Below are 22966 nucleotides of genomic sequence, written 5' to 3'. Positions count from 1 at the left end.
TAGCAGGACAAATGGTGGACGCCATAAATTAATTACATACACAGTAGCGTAAGAAAGTAAAATAAATTCAGTTCCTTCCCAGAAGTATTTACTGTGCTGTAACTGGTAGAAATTCCTCACCTCTGGCTTCTGATCAAAACACAAATATAGATTTCAAAAGGTTTAAATCTGTTGAAATCACATGTTTAAAAAAAAGTCATATGTTTTTGGCTGGACTTATTTGAGATCTTCTGAAAAATATTTCATTAGCATATCCACCTCCAATGTATCTTATGCTATTAAACTATTGTGAAATTGTGTGTGTTGACATAGTGTTGTAGAATCAAAGACCACACTCTCTTTTTCTAAGTACATGAGCATGGCTGCCCACCAACAGACCAACTCATTCTTTCAGCGTGTGTTCAAGAGACATCCCATTTGTATGTTGTGTGCCTTTTTGAAATCTGAATATTCTCAAATCATCATGAAGAATAAAATTAATTAGGTTTATTATTATTACCCACTTGTGTAAGTACATGTATGTTATGAGTACGAATCTTAAATTGACCTCCACTTTAGTTGCTAGTGATATTAGCTACAGGTTGCTTAAGTCACAATTCATTTATGTGCTGCATGTATGGTACCACAAACTATTATGATGTGAAGGCATGTAAATCCAGCGAGGGGGGCCTTCCTGCTACTTACTCACCCATCTTCAACGTGTCTGAAATTTTACAGGTGTTGGGGGATGCATCGCGCAGCCCACCCATCCTTGGGCCTATCGAGGCGCTTTAAGTGGCTAATTAATGACCACTTAAGGGCCTCAGTTCACCATCCATGCCATTCAGGAAGCCCAGCAGCTTTAGCTGCACGAGTTGATGTTGGGTCCACCTGAGGTCATCCCCCTCCTGTAACCCTCCCAGCTGACCTCTTGAACCCAGTCCTCCAACCCCACACCCCTCTTCCCCACTCATTTCCCTCTCAAAGACTTTGACGCTGCACTTACCTGGGCTCCTGGAATGGTGTGACTGCCTATAGGCTCAATGCAATTGGCTGGCAGCTCTCTAAGGCATATCTCCTCCAGTAATGGGGTAGAAGATTCACCTTAAAGCAAATAGTGCTGTTCCCAGAGTTAAATTGCTGCAGGGCAGCCACTGGGATCATGGGCGGGATCCCCAATGACTTTTTAGCTGGAGGGGTCAGGGACCAAGGTGCCCTGTTAAATCCAGCCCTTTTGATTTAAGAATATATTGTAACTTTAACTTTAACTTGGCTTCTAAAATTAGAAACTTTCTAGCACGAGAAACTTTCCACACATTGTGTTTGGAAATATTAATGATGCTTTGTGTGAGTAAATCTTATTACATTGGCTTTTAATTGTGTAAATATGCAGTCAAACTGTAGACTGGGTTGGTAAAATTCAGTTTGATTTTGTGAAATATATATATTTTTTCTTTCATGGGATATAGGCAAAGCCAGCATTTGTTTCCCATCCCTAATTGTCCTTGAACTCAGTGACTTGCTAGGCTGCTCAGAGGGCAGTTAAGAGTCAATCGTATTGCATGGGTCTGGAGTCACATGTAGGCTAGAGCTGGTAAAGACGGCAGATTTCCCCCCCTAAAGGGCATTTATGACAACCGATGATAGTTTCATGGTCATCATAACTGAGACTAGCTTTATATTTCAGATTTATTAATTGAATTCAAATTCTACCATCTGCCATGGTGAGATTTGAACTGGTGTCCAGCCTGGGCCTCCGGATTACTAGTCCAGGAACATTACGACTCTGCCACCATCTCATATATATATCATATAGCGAGACCCGTCCTTTGACTCACCTTGATTCAAAAGCAGCCGTGAAACAAACATTCTTTCCTCTGAACAACAGATTTTGAATATAAAAATAGGATTGTACCTGGAATAGCTTTCCCGCCCATTTGGCCACAACTGCTGATAAAATAAAAGGTTACTTATACTGTTTAGCAAAGGGAACCTTCACCACGATTAAAAGTTACTTTAACAGTCCTGATCATTATGCAAACTTGTAGTTGTGCTTAAGTCTACAGTATAAAATTGATTAGATTTGACACGTGGATTCAATAGCACCTATTTAAATCAACCATTGTGACTCCGTTTTGAAGGTGACCTTTAATAAGCATATTGTTCGAATTATCAGAAGTCTATATGTACACACAACATCAAGTACTTATCTGGTCATAAAAGGTTGTCACTATCATGCATAAAATACAGTTTAAGAAAATTACAGTAAGATACAAGTCAGATAAACTTAAGCATAACAAATACTGTATCACAGTCAGTATCTTATTGGAAGGTGAGTGAGGAAGAAATGAAGTACTACAGCACCTGAGATATTTTGGTCGCTCTACCCAAGTCAATTCTTATGGTCCAGGATATTGGTAGAATATTAAAGTGTAGGAAGACACTGAAGACTTTGCAGCACTAGGACATAATCACTATGATTGGTAGATGTTCACAAGTGATAAAATAAGTGGAATGCACTTTACCTACCATTGCTAAACTTCAGTTAATGTGTATAATAGAGGTTTAATATTTGATTGAAATGGTGACATTTAATCCATTGCAAATGCTTCAATTATTTCTAAGATATCAATTATATTGTGGAAATGTAAACAGAACAAATTATAAAAATATTTTGCATATTTTCAGAGTTTCAGAGATTGTGACCAAAACTAGCAACACCTGGCGACTTGTGAATTATGATGATACACAGTTCTTTTGTTAGTTTATTTGCAGTGATGATGAGAATATATGGAATTTAGACGTAACAGCGTTGTAAAGATAAGGGCCTGGGAATTAGTTTAGGCCAGTTTTTAAGCATCAAATGGGTGCAGGAAATGATCCCTGCATCCAAAGACAGAGTTGTGGAACATGTCAAATTGGTCCTCAGACTTCATCTACATAATAACTGGACTGAAGAATTCAGTTTCAGGCTGCACCGCCTGTCTCGCCAGCAGCAGCCCTCGGGTAAGTCCTAGGGTGGAAGGACAGCAAAGGGGCAGCAACTGTCAACAACTGTCAGGACTGCTGTGGAGCCTCGGGGAGCAATTAACTTTTTGATGGCAGCTGCATTCACATCTAGACCTGACGCTTGCTCCACTTAAGACAGTCCAATTTGTTAGAGGGATCCAAAAACTGGTTTTAGTATCCTGTTTAGTAAATGTAAGAAGCCTAATTTAATTCTGGTTAGGATTATTTTTAAAAAAAGCAAAGGATACAATTCTCTGGTGAGAGTTATCTAAAGACCTAACAACCATGATACTGCAGTGGGATGCATAATTTTGGAGATTGGGAAGGCATGTAGCAAGGGTAGTTATAATGGGAGATTTTAATTTTCACATAGACTGGTAGTTGCAAAATAGCTCAAGTAATAAAGCTAATGAATTTCTAGATTGTATCCAAGATTGTTTCAGAAAATCATGATCCTAATTTTTAACTCCTTCTGCCTGTTGGAACCCTGACTGAGAGTATTTAAAATGGGCAACAACTTAACGTCTTCAATTCCGTTGGCTTCCCAATGTGTACTGCTGTTAACTTGCTGCTTTGAGCAGGCGAGTAGGAAGCCCGCCACATGAAGGCAGGGTCTTGTTTCAATATGAAGGTCAGAGCCCAAGTATACCTTTGAGCCTCAATCTGCTATTTTAGTTCGAGGCTTGAGCAGAAGAACAGTGACAGTTTCATTGTCAAGCCTGATCTGTTGAGAGAGTGATTGAAGGCCAGGAGAGGTCCAATGGGCCAGGAGGAGCAGGAGTGCACCTCCAGGTTCCAATAAAAACCATTGGGCCTTCCCTGCCACTGGCTGCCCCCTCCCTCCTTAATGATAGTCACCAGAGATACACCCACCTCTCGCACTCCAAATTGATTCCAGAAACACACCCCCAACCCAATTGAATCGAGTCTCTCCCTCCCCCAATCATGCCCAGAGCCCCTCTACACCATTTATTTGACTGCTTGTGATCAACCCTGCAAAACTCCAGCTTCATCCATCCTCCTGCCATCTGGATTCGCTGATGTCACTGGCCAGTTGGTGGATTTGACCAGGTTTGGGCAGAAGTGGAGAAAATTTATATAAGTGGCTGTTAAGGTCGAGTGGCTTCCGTGCTCTCGGGGGTCTCTGTTTTAGCCACCTGCGTCGGAGTCCGCATGCACTGTACTCGCACCTCAACTTCCTTAAAATTAGATCAAATATGCTTTAGAACAAGCCATACAATATTTCATAATGAACAATATTTAATCAATAATCTGACTGTAAGGGAGTATCTTACAAATAATAACCATGACAGGATAAGAGTTTGACAATAGGCTTGAGCATAAGTAAAATTATACACAAAGCTAGGTTTCAAATTGAAGTTAGGTTGACTTCAAAGGAATGAGACATAAACAACAGGTTAAACTGAACTTAGCTGTTAATGGGTAAACCATCAGAAATGTAGTGGGGAGGTATTTTGAGAAATATTTAGCACAATACACACAGGACCAATACATACCCGTGTCCAATGTTTGTTAGGCATCCTTGGAGCGCAGGATAATGAATATTGATGATGGACCTTGTTGTGCCGATTTTATGAGAGTAAAATGGGGGCAACAAGATCCAATTTCTACCTAAGATGTTTGATTTTATAAACTGATCATGGGTTGCAGGAGAATCAATTAGTTTCATCTCCCCAGGCTAGGGAGGGGAAAATAAGCACAATAGGTTACCATTCCGATATTCAGCGATTCCGCTGGAAAGTTAATTTATATAGACCTTGTATCAGGATAGATTCCAGCTTGGCTACAATGTTCTCCACAGTCAAATAGCTTTCTATAAAGGAAGGCCATTTGATTAAGGGAAGGCTACTGATATCCTGGAACCACAGGACAAACTGTGATCCTGCACTTGCAGCAGGAAAGCTTTACTTGAAAACGTTGTGGGTGGGAGGTGTGGACATCACATTGTAATCCCATTCCTCCAATCTGCCCTCCCATTTGAGTGTGGTTGGCTCTTGGAGCATGGAATGGTGAAATGCACCCTCCTGTCTTTAGAAGAATATGGGTGAGATGAAGTAATGTAGATGGGGCTGTATGGAACGTTAACACCAGTGTAGGCCTGTGGGCTGAATGAACTGCTTTGGAAAAGAAAGACAATAGAGGAGACTTGACTGTGAAAGAGAATTTTTAGTGTGGTGGTCTTTAGCGGAAATCAAAGCTCTGCAAAATATAGAAACCCCTTGTTCTAATGCTTCCTCTGGGAGCAATACTAAAACTGTTATAGTGAAATGTGCTTTATGACAAGGGTTTTATGTTTTATGACTTTATTAATTGGGTAGCCAAAAACAAGCGCACATGTGTGTGTGTGTGTGTATTTATTTGTTTTAAGGCTGTCAGAGAATCCTACCGAAATGATTTGATGTCCTTAAGTTTTTGTAGTGCAAAGAAGTACAGTTCATGCATTATTCATACAAGTAAAGTCCATTTACATTTTTATCACTACATATGCATCTGTAATAATAGACTCAACACTGGTCTTCTGGTCCATATTTAATATTTTATCTGAAAGTAAAACAGTGATGCCAAATTTTATTTCTAACATTTAATCACTTTTATTAATTCTTTATATTTTCTCTATTTTAAGGCCCTGCAGAGCAATGGAGGAACTGGTTCATGATTTGGTCTCTGCTCTGGAGGAAACCTCTGAACACACACGGGGGTGTCCAGAGTTTGGAGATGAAGCCTCCCGGAGTTCGGCTGCCTGCCTTCTAAAGCGGCAGGCTAGGAAAAGGAGAGGCAGGAAGAGGCGATCGGACGCTGGACATCACATCTGGGAGCATGGCCACTGTATGAGTGAGGGCTCTGAATCTAGCCTGGATGAGGCAATCCGGGACTACAGAGAAAATAACACTTACAGTGACTCGGACGATCACTTGATAGTTGCCAAACGTCTATCTTCCCTGAATGTAACAGCAGTTAGGGGAAAAAGGCACTCCTGGCATGAGTCTGATTCTGTCACTGACAGTAACTTAGGTGGTAGATCTTTGCGAAGGAGAAGGAAGGTCAAACGTATGGCTATAGATCCACCAGCAGAGGTCAGTAATGCACTTCACCCACTGACCCAGGGCAAAGCTCCAGTCATGGACTTAGAAGGACAACAGGCACAGCCAAACCAGCTCCACTTCCATCTCCAAGTCCAGGAGATCAGCAAGAACAAGATCATCAAGAGAAAGCGACTAGAAGTCCCAGATGATGGAGTTGTAGTGGAAAGTGAAGAAATGTGCAATACAAATAAGAACAAAATGGAGTATGAGGAACAGAAAGGCTCAGATGATAACATGAGTGACAGGTTATTAAGATTAAGTCCCAGGTTATCTATCCTGAGACAAGTTGTTGTATTTAAATATAACTGCAGGGTTTGAAATACTTTCAGCAGAAGTGCCAGTAACTTGTTCACATTGAATTTCAAATCTGCACACCAGGGAGCACTCAAGTTGCAATAAAACTGTAGAGCCACAAATAATTTCTGACCAGCTACTGTAGAAAATTGTGTTTATCTTGGCACTAGGCTATATGATTTTGATACTAAGGTGTATATTTCAGATATACTCAATCTACTTGCAATAAATAGACATAAATGTCCACTACTTCTGTATGCAGAATTATAACTGCATGGACAAAGTATTTCAAGCCCTGTACAGATTATTTTGAGCATTAATGCAAAACTACTGGAGCAGCAATTCAATAACTATACTAATCTCAATGTTCTCTTTTTAGTGATAATGAAAGAATTTTTGTAGAATTACCCCATAGCTACTTCAAATTATCAAAATAAGGCATAATATCCTGATACAGATTTGTAGGTGAATCTTGATCTCCTGATCAATATAAATATTGTTTTTGTGTTTGAATTATGGGAAGAAATACATTGTACTTGGTTGTGGAATGATAATATTTTATAACTGATCTACTTTACTAAACTGAACTACAAATTTCCAAATGTAATTGTATTACTTATAAAACTGAGTAAACATCAACACTATAATTTAAACTTTTAAAATTATACAGGTACTCCTTCCCACAATGGCAGAGTGGTAACCAGTCATTTTAGAGAAAGACATGGTCAGATGTGGACTTGCTGCTGTGGCACATTACTAATCTCCTGATAATTCAAAGTCATACATGTTTCATTGCTATAGTGCATTGATAGGTTGCAACTTGCTCATTTCCAACATCCTATTTAATGGTTTGTAGGACAATTTAATGGGTTGAAACAAGCTCCATTACTACAGCAGCTATGCATTACAGCTTCAAAGATGCAAAGTGGGGCTTCCATTCAAAGGAGAGAAGATCTGTTCTATGAATGATTACACAGAATCATTTTACAGCCATGTAAATAGGCCATAATTTTCAGTCTTGAGGTGAATGTAATCGGCAGTAACTATTTAGGAGGGGTTATAATTATGTAGCATTATTGAATGGCCCAGATTTTGCAGCTGTACTGAAAGCAAACTTTCCTGTGTTCACCTCTATCATTGCTCTGAAATTAATGGAAACTTCTGGAATCCTCACATGTACAGTTAAATGTGGAAATCCAGAAGCGGCTGCGCGTGATTCTATGCTTCTCCATAGCATGCGCTATTGAAGTCCCTCCAGACTGCAATCAAGTAGAAATCACTGAACTGACGATAAGTTGCCCTTGTACACAATTAGTCTCACTGCAACAATCCTTGAAAATATTACATCTTCTTGAATGAAGTGTAATTGGATTTCTAACAGCTTACTAAGTTCATAATTATTGCTGAATAGCCAAATTGGCCCTGGAAAAATTATCTTTATATTTGTGGAATGTCAAATTTCTCCAATATGATTAAAAAATTCACATTTTATAAATAATTTTTAAAGAAGTTTGTTTACTGCATGTCGGCTTCAGCCTTAATAACATATGCACGTCCCAATCATTTATTTCGCTCTCTGTAAAATCTTAAATAAAAGTGAAAATTCAGTGCATTTTACTTACTGGTTTGCTGTCTGTGAGAATACTTCGATGTGATTGGCTGCTTACTCTGCTTGATGCCATCACTTTCCTTGGATGTCTAGAGATTCCCTTGAGTTGACACCAGATTCAGACTGACATCGGGAAAGGGGAAACCCATGCCAGAAATATTGCTAAATCTTTGCGGACAAAGGGGTGAACATGAAATCTGGGCTAATGTAATTAAGTATCTTAGGAATGGAACTAAGCTTTTTGTTTCCTCCTCATCTCTTTAGATTCACTATATGCTGTTTACTGGGTAAAAACTCTCCCAGTATTGCTTTGTAGCTGGTTGATGGAATATGTTAGAGTTGGTAAGATAGCCCTGCCTTTTGTAATCTTCATGAAAATCAACTTTGTTGTACTTTGTGCTTGCCACTGATTTATATTGGCATCATGGCCTTGATGGAAACTTAGCAGTTGGGTGACTACAATTACTTTATCGAAGTCTCCACATCTGGCTTTACCTTTTATCATTCCTTCTGCTTAAATTGCTGGAATGGCACTGAGACCCTTATTACCAAATCTCACCTTGAGCTATCTCCTTATTCCTCTAGCACCTCCTACTCCTTTGAGCATATCATCTTGTTCCATCTCTCTCAGCCCTGGCTTAAAATCCTGCTCACCTAAGCCCCACACTACTTTTCTTCAGCGGTAACCCACGTTCCCCTCTCTGTCTCTGCACCAAGTAACTTCTCATCCTCAGTGATTTCAAACTCCATCTTAACTCACCTTTTCCTCTCTTCTCTGAGGTTACTACATCTCTCCCTCCTTGTAAACTTTCTTACTCATACTCATGGCTACCTCTGGACCTCATATGGTTTCCCTATTCCTAATTCCCATCGTCTTAAATGCAGATAAGGCCATCCTTGTAAACTTACCACTTATTTCTTCTTCAACCCTGGCAAAAAACTCTTTGCCTAAGTCACTTAAAACAGCATTTTCAAATTGCCAACCATCTAGCCATTGGCTCTCCATTCACCATAGTTGTGCAGCTACTGATCTGCTCAATCTTACTTTGTCTCCACCTTTGATGGCTTTGTCCCCAGTAAAACCTTGCTTTCTCCCACCCTGGTTGTTCTCTTTGGCACAGCTCCTATCTTTGCTAACTTAAGTCCAAGGGATGCAGATTTGAAGGCAATAGTATATTTATTACCAAACCTGTTTGGACTACATCTTGTATATTTGGGGATTGCTCTCCTCTGCCAAAGTTGCTCCCTACTCCAGGATCCTCCTGGAATGCAGAGAAATCCTCTGACCCCTTTTTCTCTGCCCCCAGCAGTCTCTTTAAACTCCTTACCCCTGACTATCAGTCTGACAAGCTCTCTGACTAAGGCTGAGACCATACTTTCAGCTGCCTCTGCCACCCCCCTCCCTCTTGTCCACCAAGCCACATTTCTCCCAAAGCTCTCCACCCACCCCAATCCTAGCTCTGAACCTGTATCTTTGGTCTAGTTTTTCTCCTAACTACCCTAGTGCCCTCTGAGCTCATTTTGTCTATGAGACCCACCCCCTGCTCTCTTGACCCATTAAACTGCTGACCCAGCTTCCCTTCCTGGCCCCTATACTAAATTATGTTAGAAACAGCTCATTCTTCTCAAGTACTATCACCCTCCCTTTCAAATCTGCCATTACCCATCTCCTTAAAGAGCCCATCCAGGGCCTCTGTGTCCTTGCAAACTACTGCCCATCTCCAAAGTCCATTTTCTCTCAGGAGCTTGAACATCGCCCTAAAATACAATTTGAGGTTCCACATGCATGCTGAGAACACCAAGATTTACCGTTCCATTTTACTCAGCCACTCCTGTGCATCCATGTTGTCAGACCAATTGTCTTGGATGAGCCACAATTTCTTTCAATTGAATATTGCAATGACCAAAGCCAAAGTCTTTGTCATTCACCTCAAACTCCGTTTCCTAATCATATTCCATTCCTCTCCCTGGCTGCTGTCTCAAGCTGAAACAGACTTTCCAAAATCACTATTCTATTTGACCTTGATCTGAGCTCCTGACCCCATATCCTGTCCACAATAATTCTACAATATCACTCGGCTGCACCCTGCCTCAGCACATCTGCTGCTGAAACCTTCATCCGTACTTTTGTTACTTCCACTGCTGATAGTTTCAACGCACTGCTGACCAGCCTCCCTTCTCCCTGCTTCTAATCTCCATGATGTTAAACTCACCCTAAACCCTGCTGGCCATATCTTAGCTTGAACCAACTGCTGTTCACCTATGGACCCTGCGTTTACTGATCTACCAATTTTTGAATGCCCTTTATCTGTAACATCCTACAGCCCTCTAAGAACTGTTTCTCTAATTTAGCCTCTTAACCCCCACTTCCTTCACCCCACCATTGATATCTATAAGCTCTGGAATTCCCTCCCTAAACTCCTCAACCTCTCTCCTTTAAGACCTTTCTCTTCGACCAAGGTTTTTGGCCATCTGGCCTAATGTCTCCTTTTTTGGCTAGATGTCACTTTTTGTCTCATTATATTCCTGTGAAGCACTTTGCTATGTTTTGCTACTCTAAATGTTGCTATATAAATGTAAGTTGTTTTTGAAATGGTCAAGTGTAGAAGCAACTTACGGAAAATGCATGTTTTTTTTTATTGCTGCCTTTGGTGGTTTAACAGGCATTTGCCTTTAAATATTCCCTTCCAGTTTTTTTTTACCTGATGTTGCTGGATGATCCTGAAATATTTTTACCTGCCTGCATGTTCAGCCTTCATGTTTAGGCCTAGATGTTAACAGACAATTAACTGTGAGAGGCATCACAACCATTCCTGATCCTATTCTCATCAGATGCACGCACACATACACACACACACACACATGTATTTCCTAGCAGGAGATACTAGATGGTAATCAGGACTGGAAGCCCTTGCCGTATTTTCCCCTGTTTTTCAGCTCAAGAGCAGTGATGTCTGTTGTAATATTCTTGCCATAGCATCAGTTGAGATGTAGTCTTAAGTATTGATCGTGGACCTTCCTGATCTGCATGTCTACATTGGATGGTGCATTTACCAATTGACCCAAAATGTTGGCCGTTCATTCCTTTTCTTTTTAAATCAACAAAATAATGTGCATGCACGTTCCTGACCTCTGTGAGGGTCTTCTAGTTTAAAGATCTTATGAGCTTGTTAGCCTTCTGTGTCCCATTTTTGTGTAGTGCATTCACATGGATAGATAGGAGAGGAAACAGCTTATAGTGAGGCAAAAAGTATTTTTACTCCCTTATTTAGTGCTGTCTAGAGATGAACTTGGTAAGGAGAACTGGTGCTCAATCATTCCACCCTTCATAAAAGCCAGAGTTCATTTATTTTATTTTTGATGTTAGTGGTTGGTTTGAATTAATAACCATTCTGTTACAAATATCATCCTCTAAGTAGGACAGAGATCTTCCTTGAATTTATGACTCCATTTTAACAGAGCTCTCAAAAGATGCATGTTAAATTTAAGCTATCTATAAAAAACAAGACTAATGAGGGCATGGTGTCTGAAACTATAAGCTGCTATTAATAGGATTGGCAGATTTGAACTGTTGACAGAGCCATATAGAGTTAACTTATTTAGAAATTGATTAGTTACCACTCAGCAACTTCCAGTCAGTAATGCTTAGTGGTTATCACTCTTCATCAAAAAGTTATCAGCTTCTCTATGCACCAGTCAAATATTCTGTGTGTGGTATGGCATAAAATGGCTGCAGGTTGCTTGGAATACAGATAACTGCTGACATGCTTGGACCAATTTACAGTGCTGGAACACCTGAGCTTGTGGTTAGAAATATGGGAGGAATAGTGACCCTTTGGCAGCAGGCCTCATCCATCCAGCCCAGGCAGGAGGCACACCACAATGGTAATTGCCTTGGAAGTACTATTTTGACAACACAGATATGTGTAAGTAATCATTTTCCCCCCACACAGATGAGATGTCACCTGGAGGGCTGAGGAGTATGATCATGTTTACAGTTCAGCATGTGACCTAATTCTGGTTTGATTTAGAACATAGAAGTCAGCAGGATTTTTCATTAAGTTTTAGGCAAGCAGACAACATTTCAAAAGTAGAGTGAGAACTTTATTACTATGTTAGATGTGACAGTTGGGAAATACAGAAGCATGTCAAATACATGACACAATTCTTAACCTTTTCAAAGATGTGCCAGTATGGAATGTACCTAAGCTTAGTTTTGCACTCTTTATTTGTATGATGTCCCCACGCATGAAATAAAATCACACAATCCCATTCAGTCCAATGATTACTAAAAATATTCCCAACTCCTTAAAAAAAAATTTAAAATGTATGAGATGTAATTATTTATAGATACTTTCAGAGTAAAATGTAAATACATTTCCTGAGAGGAGTGCCAGAAACTTTTATTCACATTTAGTTGTTAATAAAATGAGGCTGTAAGAAGACATTCTATTTTATCTTTAACTCTTAAGACTATAATAAGTATTTTGAAGCAGTGGTATTTAAAGTTAGATAAATGACATTTGTCACAAAGTCTGCCAAAAATTCCAATAAGTAACTTGCTACTTTCCAATTTTAAATTGCTGTAGTACAAGAGTACAAGTTAATATAGATTCATGGGCATTCAAACTGGGTTAAATTCAATGCTCAACTAGGATTAGATCAGTTTCTGTTGTAGAAGAAAGATTTAAGAAAATAGAATATTCATGATTTGGCGATACCTTGCACTAGATACAGTTTATATTTGTATATTTTAAATATTTTATCTTCACATCCCACTGGCCCACACATCCTATGCCCTGACTAAGAGCCAACGGTCATGGTTACCTCTGGTTATTTTGATTTTTTAGATAGCTGGTAGATTGGTGCTTCCTAGCTTCCAGCTAAAATCCTTTGGGGGAAAAGTCGGATACGCAGTTGAGGCAGGATTCTGACCTGGTCCTGCAGTATGTGGCACAGTACATTTGCACCTGTACTAATTAGCCACTTTTTAAACATTTTGTTCTGTGAATTGAAGGCCTACAGAAAAATAAGTGATTATTTTTAAACTGCACTTATAAGAAATTATGTTATCTTGGATTGAGTCTGGATAAAATGCCTCTATAACAGAATAATAAAAATTCACACTCTTTTATGAAATGCTAGGTAGGTTGAACATGTTGTATATGCTAATGCTCCTTGACTGAAGTAATATCTGTTGGTGGTTTAAACTTTTTTATGTAACAAAATATATTAGCATTGTTTGCAATTCTAAGTTACACTTTTGAACTAACTTTGGAAGGCACTTGGAGTCTAATGTTGTTGAATGCAGACATTTGGTAAATCTTAGTTTGAATGTGTACATTAAATATATAATTATAAATTGGAGCTGTCCATTATCCATGTATTACATTTACTCTGTGAATTTTGTCGAAGTAGATTACAGTCACGTAATATATAGTAAGTTCCCACTATGACAACCTGACACATCTTTCATTGTTTTGTTGCCTTTATAAATCAACATAATTTAAGGTGCTTTATGTGGGATTGTTAACGGCAGTGTTAAAGAGAGGGCCTACAGTTTTGTAAAATTTGGATTATTAGCTCTAATTTCCAGGAAGTTTATTTTTTTCTGCAATGAAATGCTTTTCCTTTTATTATTTGCAAATAGTGCTGCCAAAAGTAATAACATCTTGAGGTAATTCTATTTCATGTCTTGAAGAAAGGCTTACTATGCTTTTGATGAGAATTTGCATTTTATTTTGCCCTGATTAAGCAGCAGTGTACCTGGATCAAGCTGAATAGCATAAGAAAGAAGAGGAAAACATTTGATGGAAGCAAATAATGAAATGCATCAATTGTGTCAGCACCTTGCTGCAGCCACATCTGGCTTACTGTCAGTGTCCCATTAGATTCCTGTGGTTTTATGTGGCAAAAATAATATGCTCTGTAGTTAATGGAATCATGATATTTGCAGTTTGATTCAAAAAACCATCTTATTTTGCTCAGATCTTTGTCAGGCTTAACTTCCATCTGACTGCAGCCTTGTCTCTTTAAAATTTTACGATTCAGAGATCAATTGTTCTTTTGATCTATTCTTTTTCTTATTACAGTGAATCCAGCAGCCTCAGCAGTAGTGATGCTGGCTTGTTTACCAATGATGAAGGAAGACAAGGTACTGGTACTTTTATTTCCTTCTTTAATGAAACTGCATGAAATTACAATTTTGCATTTCATAACATGGTATCTAGTCTCACAGTATTTTCTTTTTAAAACCTTCCATTTACAGTAATACACTAACAATATCTGAGATTAACATTTTTTGGTTGGTGGGGGGAAAGAGAATGACATGGTGGAATTCAGCGTGGTTGCCCTGAAGTAAATGTTGTTTTATTTGTTTCTTTTTTCTGCTTTCCACTGAAAGGAAAGCTTACAAATAAATACTTTAGAGATATCTTTGATTGAACAGTACTGTGGACAGTGACTAGCAACAGCTAGTTGTAATAAAAATACAGGTCTTCAACATAGAGGTGTGATGGTGAGGTATTCTATTTCCCCAAAGCCCCCATCACCCAGTGCTGTCCCCCCAACCACCCCCTCCCCCCCCCCCCCAATAAAAATAGCACTGTGCCATTCTCTTCCATTTTTCTAAAAAGGGAATCCTTCTTTCCCAGTTAATATGTCTAACTATTGGCACAGACTGCCACTCATGCAATGAACTATTCTGTCAGACGTTGGTATATAGGTGCTGAATAATGTAAGATGGAAAATTTCACAGAGTGTTGGTTCGCCTCTTTTTATTTCACAATTGTGAAAAATTGTTGGTGATTACTTTTAAGGCTGGTTTTTAAATGAGTACTACGTAAAATGTTCTGAGAGGGTGGGGGTGGGCATGAAGGAAGGCTGGACTAATTGAAGTCCACTGTTTTCTAGGAGAGGGGAAATCGGAGGGCCAGCCAGCCAGGCCACTTTTGGCACACCTCAACACCATTTGGCAGAATGACTGGGGTAGGTGCTCAGTGTATAGAGACTCCATAAGAGGAATGCCCCCTTCCCTTTTCAAAAGATAAATAGGTGACCAAGAAAGGACAAGAATACTTTATGATGATTTGCTGATGTAAACGGAACCACAGGATAAGTTCTGCAATCCTGTTAACGCAATGGGAAAGCTGTACTTGAAAAAATTGTGTGTTTCAGATGGATGACCACATGGTAATCACAGTTTTTCAACCTGTATTCCCTTTGAGTGTGGTTGGCTGCTTCAGAAATGTATGTATGAGATGAAGTAATGTGGAGAGGTTTATGTGGAGTATAAACACTGGCATAGACTTGTTGCACTGAATGGACTGTTTCTGTGCTGCAAATTGTATGTAATTCTATGTATCCTCCCAAGTGCAGATGTAGTAATTGAACTATATGTTTCCAAGGTTGCATACCATGCACGAGACTACAGCTGCGACTTTAACTATCACCTTTATTACATTGTGCAAGTGCTATTTCTGTGATATTATATAATCATAATATTAGCATTCCTGGTATTGCAAAGTGATCCACTGTGTCATAGTTGGCATGGACCAGTGTTAGGTTCTAATTCCAGATCAATCATATTATTGGACTCCATGATTATGAGGCCTACTTACAGCCTTGTGCCATCTCCATTCAGGCCCTTATGGATCTTTCTACAAGATTTTCTGTCTTTTGAAAAATAAGACAATCCTTCATCAACAAGTATTATTTTAATGACAAAATGTTAATTAGCCATTTTTATGTGACAACATGTTAACTAATCTTTTTTAAAATGAATTGCTCAAATTTCTTTTTCGTGCTGAATCAACTGATAATGTCTGCTGAGTAATTCAATGCCTTACTCACAGGAGGGCATTTCAGATACAGATCAGGCTGGATTTTCACAAATGGCAGCCGAGACACGATACCGGGATTCCTGGCCCCGTCCCTGGTGCCTCCAGTTTTCACCAGCATGGGATAAGGGTGCAGGTTATTGTGGGTCTCGAGCCCGCGCCCTGCAAACCTGACCTGGCCGGCTCCATTGTGGGGATAGGCCTCATTGTCCCCCACAATTTTTGTGGTGTCAGGCCAGCATTACAAGGACTTCTGGGTCACAGACCTCAGAGGTGTCATGAAACATAGTCTGGATCAACAAACCTTTTGAAAAATTCTCCAATACCCCCTTGCAACCTATGCCCCTCCACCCACCCCTATGGCCTCTCATACCCCCTGCCAACCTATGCCCTTCCACCCACCTCCATGCCAAGCTATTGGCACTTCCATGCCCATTCAACCAGTATACACTCTGTATAGAACTACTGAACCCTATGATAACAATAGCATATTTGAACAAGCTTTAGTAAACAGTCGCCTGTTCATAAAAATTGCTTTTACTATAGCCTTATAAAAGTGTTAATCATCCAGACCCTTTAACGTATCAATGGATATACTGCAGGCATTGAAACCTCTTGTGTAAATAAACATCATGAAATTGACAGAATAGATCAGGGAGCCAGAGCTGTCAACCAAGCAATGTTTTCCCCAATTTTGGCTGAGTTCTCAGACATCGAATATTCTTTTGAAACAGTTAGACTAGACTTGTATTTTCTTGAGTATAGAAGATTTAATGGTGATTTAATTGAGGCATTTAAGATGATGAATAGAGTTGATGTAGTAATAATGAGAAACTATTTCCTGTGGTGGAGAAATCCAGATCAAGGGGCAAATCTTAAAATTATAGCTAGTTTATTTTTGACGTCAGGAAGCAATTCCCCACGCAAAGGGTAGCAGAAACCTGTAGATCTTTCTACCCTGCCCTCTTTCCCTCAAAAACAAAAGCTGTTGAGGCTAGAGGTCGGATAATAGCTACTGTGGCGGATAGCTTGAGTTGGGAAATTTTCCGGTTTGCCAAACCCATGTTGTTTAATAAGTGCCCTAATGTACACAGTTGTTGCTCCAGGCGTGAGCATGGGATTGAGTTGGCCCAATCGATCCCGGAAGCAGAGTGCTGGTGACCACAGGGGCAGGTGATTGCCAAAGCAGATTGGTTAGCAGGCCCACTTGCTTCTCTGGGGCGTGGTTCCAGTTGCGTCAGAAGATTTTAGGCCTTCTAGCCTCACCCTGCCATACACCCTCCTTGGCCTTATACGTTCCATGCCAACGAATTCCAGCTTATGCCCATGGGCCGCTCCCTGTGGTCCGTTATTTTGTCACTGTCAACTCTTTCCCCTTCCATGCCATTCACCCGGTATGCACTACGTACATAACCAATGAGCCATATAATAACAATGGCAAGTGTGGAACTGGTGAGAGAGAGAAAAAACGCCCATTCGGAAAAAATCTTCTTTTGAAAATAAGCTTCCTTCCTATAACCCTGTAAAAGTATCAATCAGATCATTAAATTATCAATAAGAGAGGCTTCACTTTACACCTCTTAATCTTGTCCAAATAAACTGACAAAAGAGTTTACAGAAAGGACAACTCATTGTAACCACTTCAGGATGTCAGTCAAGGAAAGTGAACAATTCCCTTCATGTTTGTCAAAACAGAACCTTCTGTTGAGCTAACGCTTTTACTGGTCTCACCTCAATTAGATCTGTAGCCGGCCTTCCCATCCTGCTGCCAGTTGAGGCCCTTAAGTGGGCAATTAATGCCCACCTCATCCCACTGCCACTGGTATTAACTCAGTGATGGGCGGGGGTCTCACCATGCAGAGAGCACAACAAGCAAATCTGTGCGGGATTGCTTGCTGGCTCCCAGTGGGAGGGGACTTCTTTCAAAGGCATTCATTGCCTGATCGTGGGACCCAGTATCGGCAAGGGAGGGACCCACTGAGAGTCAACCCCTGCCCTTGCCCGTGATCCGCACCCCGTGACCCCCCCCTTCTGCTATCACTCACCTATTGCCTGAGATCCACTGACAATATTAGACCTCGTGTGGGTGTTGTACTGGCAGCAGCCACCTGCTGTTCAATAGAGTTGCTGATCTCTGATTGGCTAACAGCTTGCATTGGGTGGCACTTTCACCCCGGGGAACCTTGGTCCCGGGAAAGACCCACCACTGCCCAGTTAAATACCTAATATGATGGACTTTCTCTAAAAGAGGAGGCTCAAGGTTTTTGCCGGCTGTATAGCTGATGGGCGAGACCCCCATCTCCTGCATTGAAAACCACCCAACAAGTGAAGAGGGCACTCAGTAGAGCACATACCTCCGCCACACTGTGTTAATGTTATTACAATCACGTAGCTCTTCCTTGAGGCTTTTCCCTGCATGGTTTTTGCTCTATGTTATGATTCCCAATAAACCAAAATAGTCAAATCTACTGAATGACCCCTAAATTAAGAAATTACCAACAGGATTCCACATTTGTAACTTTTACCACTTTTTACTAATCTACGTAAATTAAACATGAATTAACAGGAAAATTACAGATGGTACAAATTACACATGAAAAAGCAGATACAACAAAGACTAACAAGATCTGTGGCACCACCTTCCATTTTTCAGTCTTTCCAACTCAGCCTTCGGAAAGTAGGATCTCTCACTTTTCTCACTTAATGGATTTGGTCCTCGAGTCACCTGCAATGGTAGCTGCACTCCATCAAGGTCCCCAGATACTGTTGTCACCCAAATGGCACACCCCTGCAGAACTTCCTTAGCTCAGTTCATGCAATTCTGATAGCACAGATCCCCCGTAGACAGCTTTATCTTAATCTTTTAATAAACCTCATTAAACAGTCCTGTTGGCTCTTGCAGAACTGAAACATAGCCTTAGAATTGTCCAATTCAATGTCTCTGCTCTAATCCTGTCTTCAGCCTTTTGTCTTTTTTAACTGTAGTACTCACAGCTCCTTGTGAATGTGCCTTCTCTGTTCTTCCCCTACTTCAGCTTTCCTTTGGCTGCTACACAGCCACACAGCTTTCATATGTTAACTTCCTGTTGGTGCAACTTCCAGGATGACCAGGTCACATGGGTCAGTATTTCTTATTATTCAAGAAAATTACAATTGGTCCCTTTACAATTGACACAAACTCTTAGAAGTCCTTTTCAAACATTGTCAAAACCAATTACAGATTCCACAGACATTTAAAAGAAATTACAAATTTTCCTTACTGCACTGCTTCTAGGCCAAAGATCATCACACTCTAACTACAAAGCTGAAAAAAGAAATCTTTTTATTAAGGGCTTCCAACTCACTGAGGAGGCTTCGGGCCAATCCATATCCACAAACTTGCTTTGAAAACTCTGCTCACAATTTTCCAGTTATGACAAATTGCACCACAGCAGCTGAGACAATCCATGACATTTTACAACAATCAACGATATTCTAAATAAAACAACGTATAGCATTCTTTTTTAAAAAAAGTCAATTTGCCCTCTCTCCCAATATTAATGGATCCTATACCGTATCTGTGTACCAAGTTTTGTTGAAATCTATCCATTAGTTTTTGTGAGATATTGTTTCCAAACAGACCAAAAGCTGGGGTGAAAACATTACCTCCACCCACCTTCAGTGGCAGAGGTAACAATAAACCAAATGGCATGCACACGAAGAGAGAGAGTGGATGATAAACAGACAGAGGAGGAGTTGAAAGTGTTGAAGAGTAGGAGACAAAGAAACAATTATAGGGAGAGAGTAGGTCTTTTAATTTTGTCTGAGTAATGCCATGGGAAATCACCTAGTTTTTATTTAGTTCAAAATATTTGGTCCTGTAGTTTTCCTTTAAATATTACAGTTAAAATGATAGAATTGTGGAGCAGTTAATTTTGATAGTTGTTATAGCTATCTGAAATGCCTGAATTTTAAACACTAATCCCGCTTGAGTAAATTCACCAATTTTGGATTCACAGAGAGCAGATATGGCACGATTATACTGTAGCCCTGTCTGCAATCTGCATTACCTTTTGAGTACTCATCTCCATTGGGCTTCTGAGATAAATTTACCTTTCTTATTGATTATTTTGTTTTATATTTTGAAAAATAAAATGGTTTCCATTCAATCTTGCATAAGCTACTTATTTTGAAAGTTAATAACTAAAGTTCCAGTTCAAATCTTGAAAACCGTGGATACTTTGTCTTAAACTGTAAGACAGTAAGACAGTTGACCAATTCCGATGGCATGTTTAGTCAAGGGTAATATTCAAGACAATTTTATTTATCTGAATTGAGGTTGATTTGTTGCTTTAATATTCTGCAAAGTATCTGTCAATTTAATATCTTGTACAGACTATAATTATCTTTAGAAGCTTATTTTTACTGTTCCAGTGCTGTAGTTCTGTAGCAATTTCAAAATGCCACCAAATCTAAGTCCTTAAGGAATATAAAATCTTAATGTAGGATTGGGAGTTTTCTAATGTGGAGCATGTAGAACAGCCTGTGGGCAACTAATGGGCTACCTCACCCTTGCACGTAACTGTTCATAAGACATGCTTCCACCCAGCTTGGTTTCTGTGTACTTTCTTTTGTATATGTTTTATTAAATCTATAAGCAGCCTCAGCTTTTCAGTTGAGAGGGTTAGCAAAAATATTGTAAGACAGCCTACATTGCAGAGCCAGCATTCTGTAGTCTATTCTGATAATGAATAGACTTTCTTTCCTATTGAACCAGAAACTCTCAATCTTGCATTATAACCTACCCTCTGCTCCACATATTCTTTCAGCAGCAACAGTGACCAGAAACTCTCAATATTGCATTATAACCTACCCTCTGCTCCACATATTCTTTCAGGAGCAACAGTGACCACAAGAATTAGCAGGGGAGGTTGGAGCATGTTCCTATTTTGGACATGCTCCAGGAAGTATTTCCAAGCCATGTATAACACAATCATATGCTGAGTGAAGCTGGTTCTGCACTCTCACAAAATATGCTTTATTGACAACCTCAGGGCAGTATTAGCTACACCAGTCTAAATTTTTCCATTCCTCATAACCTCTCTGACTTGGAATGCTAAGTTGGGCTGAATCGTGGACTTATTTATGCCATTGATATTTTCTAAATGCATTTTACATAAAGTCTAGCTGAATCAAAGGGCTGAATTTACGGAGTCAGGGTGGTGGGGGGTTGGGTATTGCACGATACCCTGGTAGAAAAGTCAGTCGTGAGCTGACCAACTTTAGAAAAGACTGCCCCGCAGCCACAATACACTGAGGCTGGCTTCAATGAGTTGAGGGTGAGACTTCTGATCCTTGAGGAAAGCCAGCAGCTGAGTAGACCCAGCAGCGCCAAAACTCAGTGGTAGGCGGATTCTGAGCCAACACGTAGTCCCAAGAAGGAAATCATGGTGACCGGACTCAAAGACATGTTCCAGCTGTTTTGGACAAGGAGGGGTTGTGCAACCTGGGAGAGGAGTGGGGTTTGGGTTTTGAAGGTCGAGGAAGGGGACAAGGGGTGAGGTTACCTTTTTGGGGGTGAGGGGGTAGGGCATGCCCCTGATGCGCACAGCGCACTCCCAAAAGGAGGTAACCCTCCGTTCCTGCTTGCCTTTTCACCTGAGATGGTGAAAATGCAGGCTGGCCTGCTTCATTCCACCTTTCACCGCCTACGCACAAGTTCTTACTGGCTCCAAGGCAAGCGTCCTCCTCGCTTCACGGGACTGCTAGAGACGAGACCAAGTGGGGAGACATGGCATGGCATGAGGGAACGTTGGAAATATAGGAGATCAGAATAAAATTTGGAGAGAGAGAAAAAGCACAAGACAGAATTTTAAGAGAGGCTATGGCAGGCCAGATAGATTTGTTCAGTGAAATTCCATGGTTGAACTTCCTAGAGTGTTTATACTGCAACCCTTTTTTCTCTATATTTTCCTCCCTCCTGAAGGCACTGACCCTTGCTGGAAAATAGTTCACAGATGGCCTGTTGTTCTTTGTTGAAACTCCCATTGTTTATGTGTGCTTTATCTGAGTGTCAACTGCAAGTAGATCCTTGGGATAATTTTCCCAGATAAAGGGAGGCAGGCTTGCCTGTGTGCGAGGAGTTAAATTTACTAAAAGTGACTTCCGATTGGAATTCCAACATCACCCTGTCCACTCCTGGGCTCTATGGACTGAAGGTGAGCAGGGAACCCCCTTGGATCTGTTGGTTCAGTAATTAATGTAGTTAAAAAGTCAATTAAGAACTATTCGTTTTAACCCTCAATTCTGGATTTCCCAGTCAGGGCACCTACTTCCTGACTTCTCAGCAACTTGATAGGGTCACTGTGGAAAGAGCCATGGCTAAGCTTGCCAATCAGAAAATTAGGTTCCCAACCCGTAAATGATCCCACCATCCCGGCAGGGACTAAGTTCACAAAATTCAGCCCCTTGGTTCTGTCCACCTTTGATATTCACATGTACACATTACTAGTAGGAGCTGTTACGATCAGGACAATATTTCCCTTCCTATCACAGGGTGTTGAGGCAAATTGTCACAACACAAATGGGCAAAAAGCAAAAGAAAGGCAGTTACTGAAAATCTGAAACAAAAGCAGAAGATCCCAGAAAAATGGTAGATCAGTTAGCAGCTGCAAGGGAACAAGCAAGTAAATATTTGCTGCAGTGCCTGAGAGTAGCTAGATCAGTGCAGTACAAGTCGAGTCTTATAGCTCAGTTATTACATAAACTTGCTGGATCATTGGAGGACATATTTGAAATGTAGCCTTAATTGTGAAAAGGACGATATTTGCTCATTATTTGGCAGGTAAGGCAGGCACATCAAACAGGCACATTAAAATAAATGCGTAATACCTTCAATAAAATAGATAACTAGGATCTGCTAATCTGCGTGCAGTGCCGTTTTAAGGCATATGGAAAATCTTCAAAGCTTGAATAAATGAAGTATCACCATTAGACGTTTAAAAAACTTAATGTGCATTCTGGGAGAATTGTTTGAACTAAATATTCGAAGGAAGCTACAAAGGATACTTGAAATTCTGACTGCAAACATCTCAATGACCATTGATAGTAATTCACTTTCCTCATAGATTCAAGCTGAGAAACTCTTAGAGTTT

At 40.2% G+C, this 22966-nt stretch overlaps 1 protein-coding gene across 10 annotated transcripts in view; it reads left to right on the top strand.

Moving 5' to 3' along the window:
* The window catches only part of LOC121290006 (G patch domain-containing protein 2-like), a 287430-nt gene that overhangs the window by 12043 nt on the left and 252421 nt on the right, over positions 1-22966 (top strand). For 8 of the 10 annotated variants that reach the window (XM_041210129.1, XM_041210139.1, XM_041210186.1 and 5 more), the window contains exons 2-4: positions 5633-6337; positions 14088-14149; positions 14908-14982. In XM_041210129.1, coding sequence (XP_041066063.1) covers positions 5633-6337; positions 14088-14149; positions 14908-14982 — 842 coding nt within the window. The remainder of the gene's footprint in view (positions 1-5632; positions 6338-14087; positions 14150-14907; positions 14983-22966) is intronic. The other 2 variants (XM_041210147.1, XM_041210201.1) reach the window with 1 other exon arrangement.

The sequence above is a fragment of the Carcharodon carcharias genome, chromosome 2 (assembly GCF_017639515.1).
Source record: "Carcharodon carcharias isolate sCarCar2 chromosome 2, sCarCar2.pri, whole genome shotgun sequence".
Classification (NCBI taxonomy): domain Eukaryota; kingdom Metazoa; phylum Chordata; class Chondrichthyes; order Lamniformes; family Lamnidae; genus Carcharodon; species Carcharodon carcharias.
The sequence above is the reverse complement of the archived record's forward strand: the minus strand, read 5'-3'. Positions and strand labels throughout refer to the sequence as shown.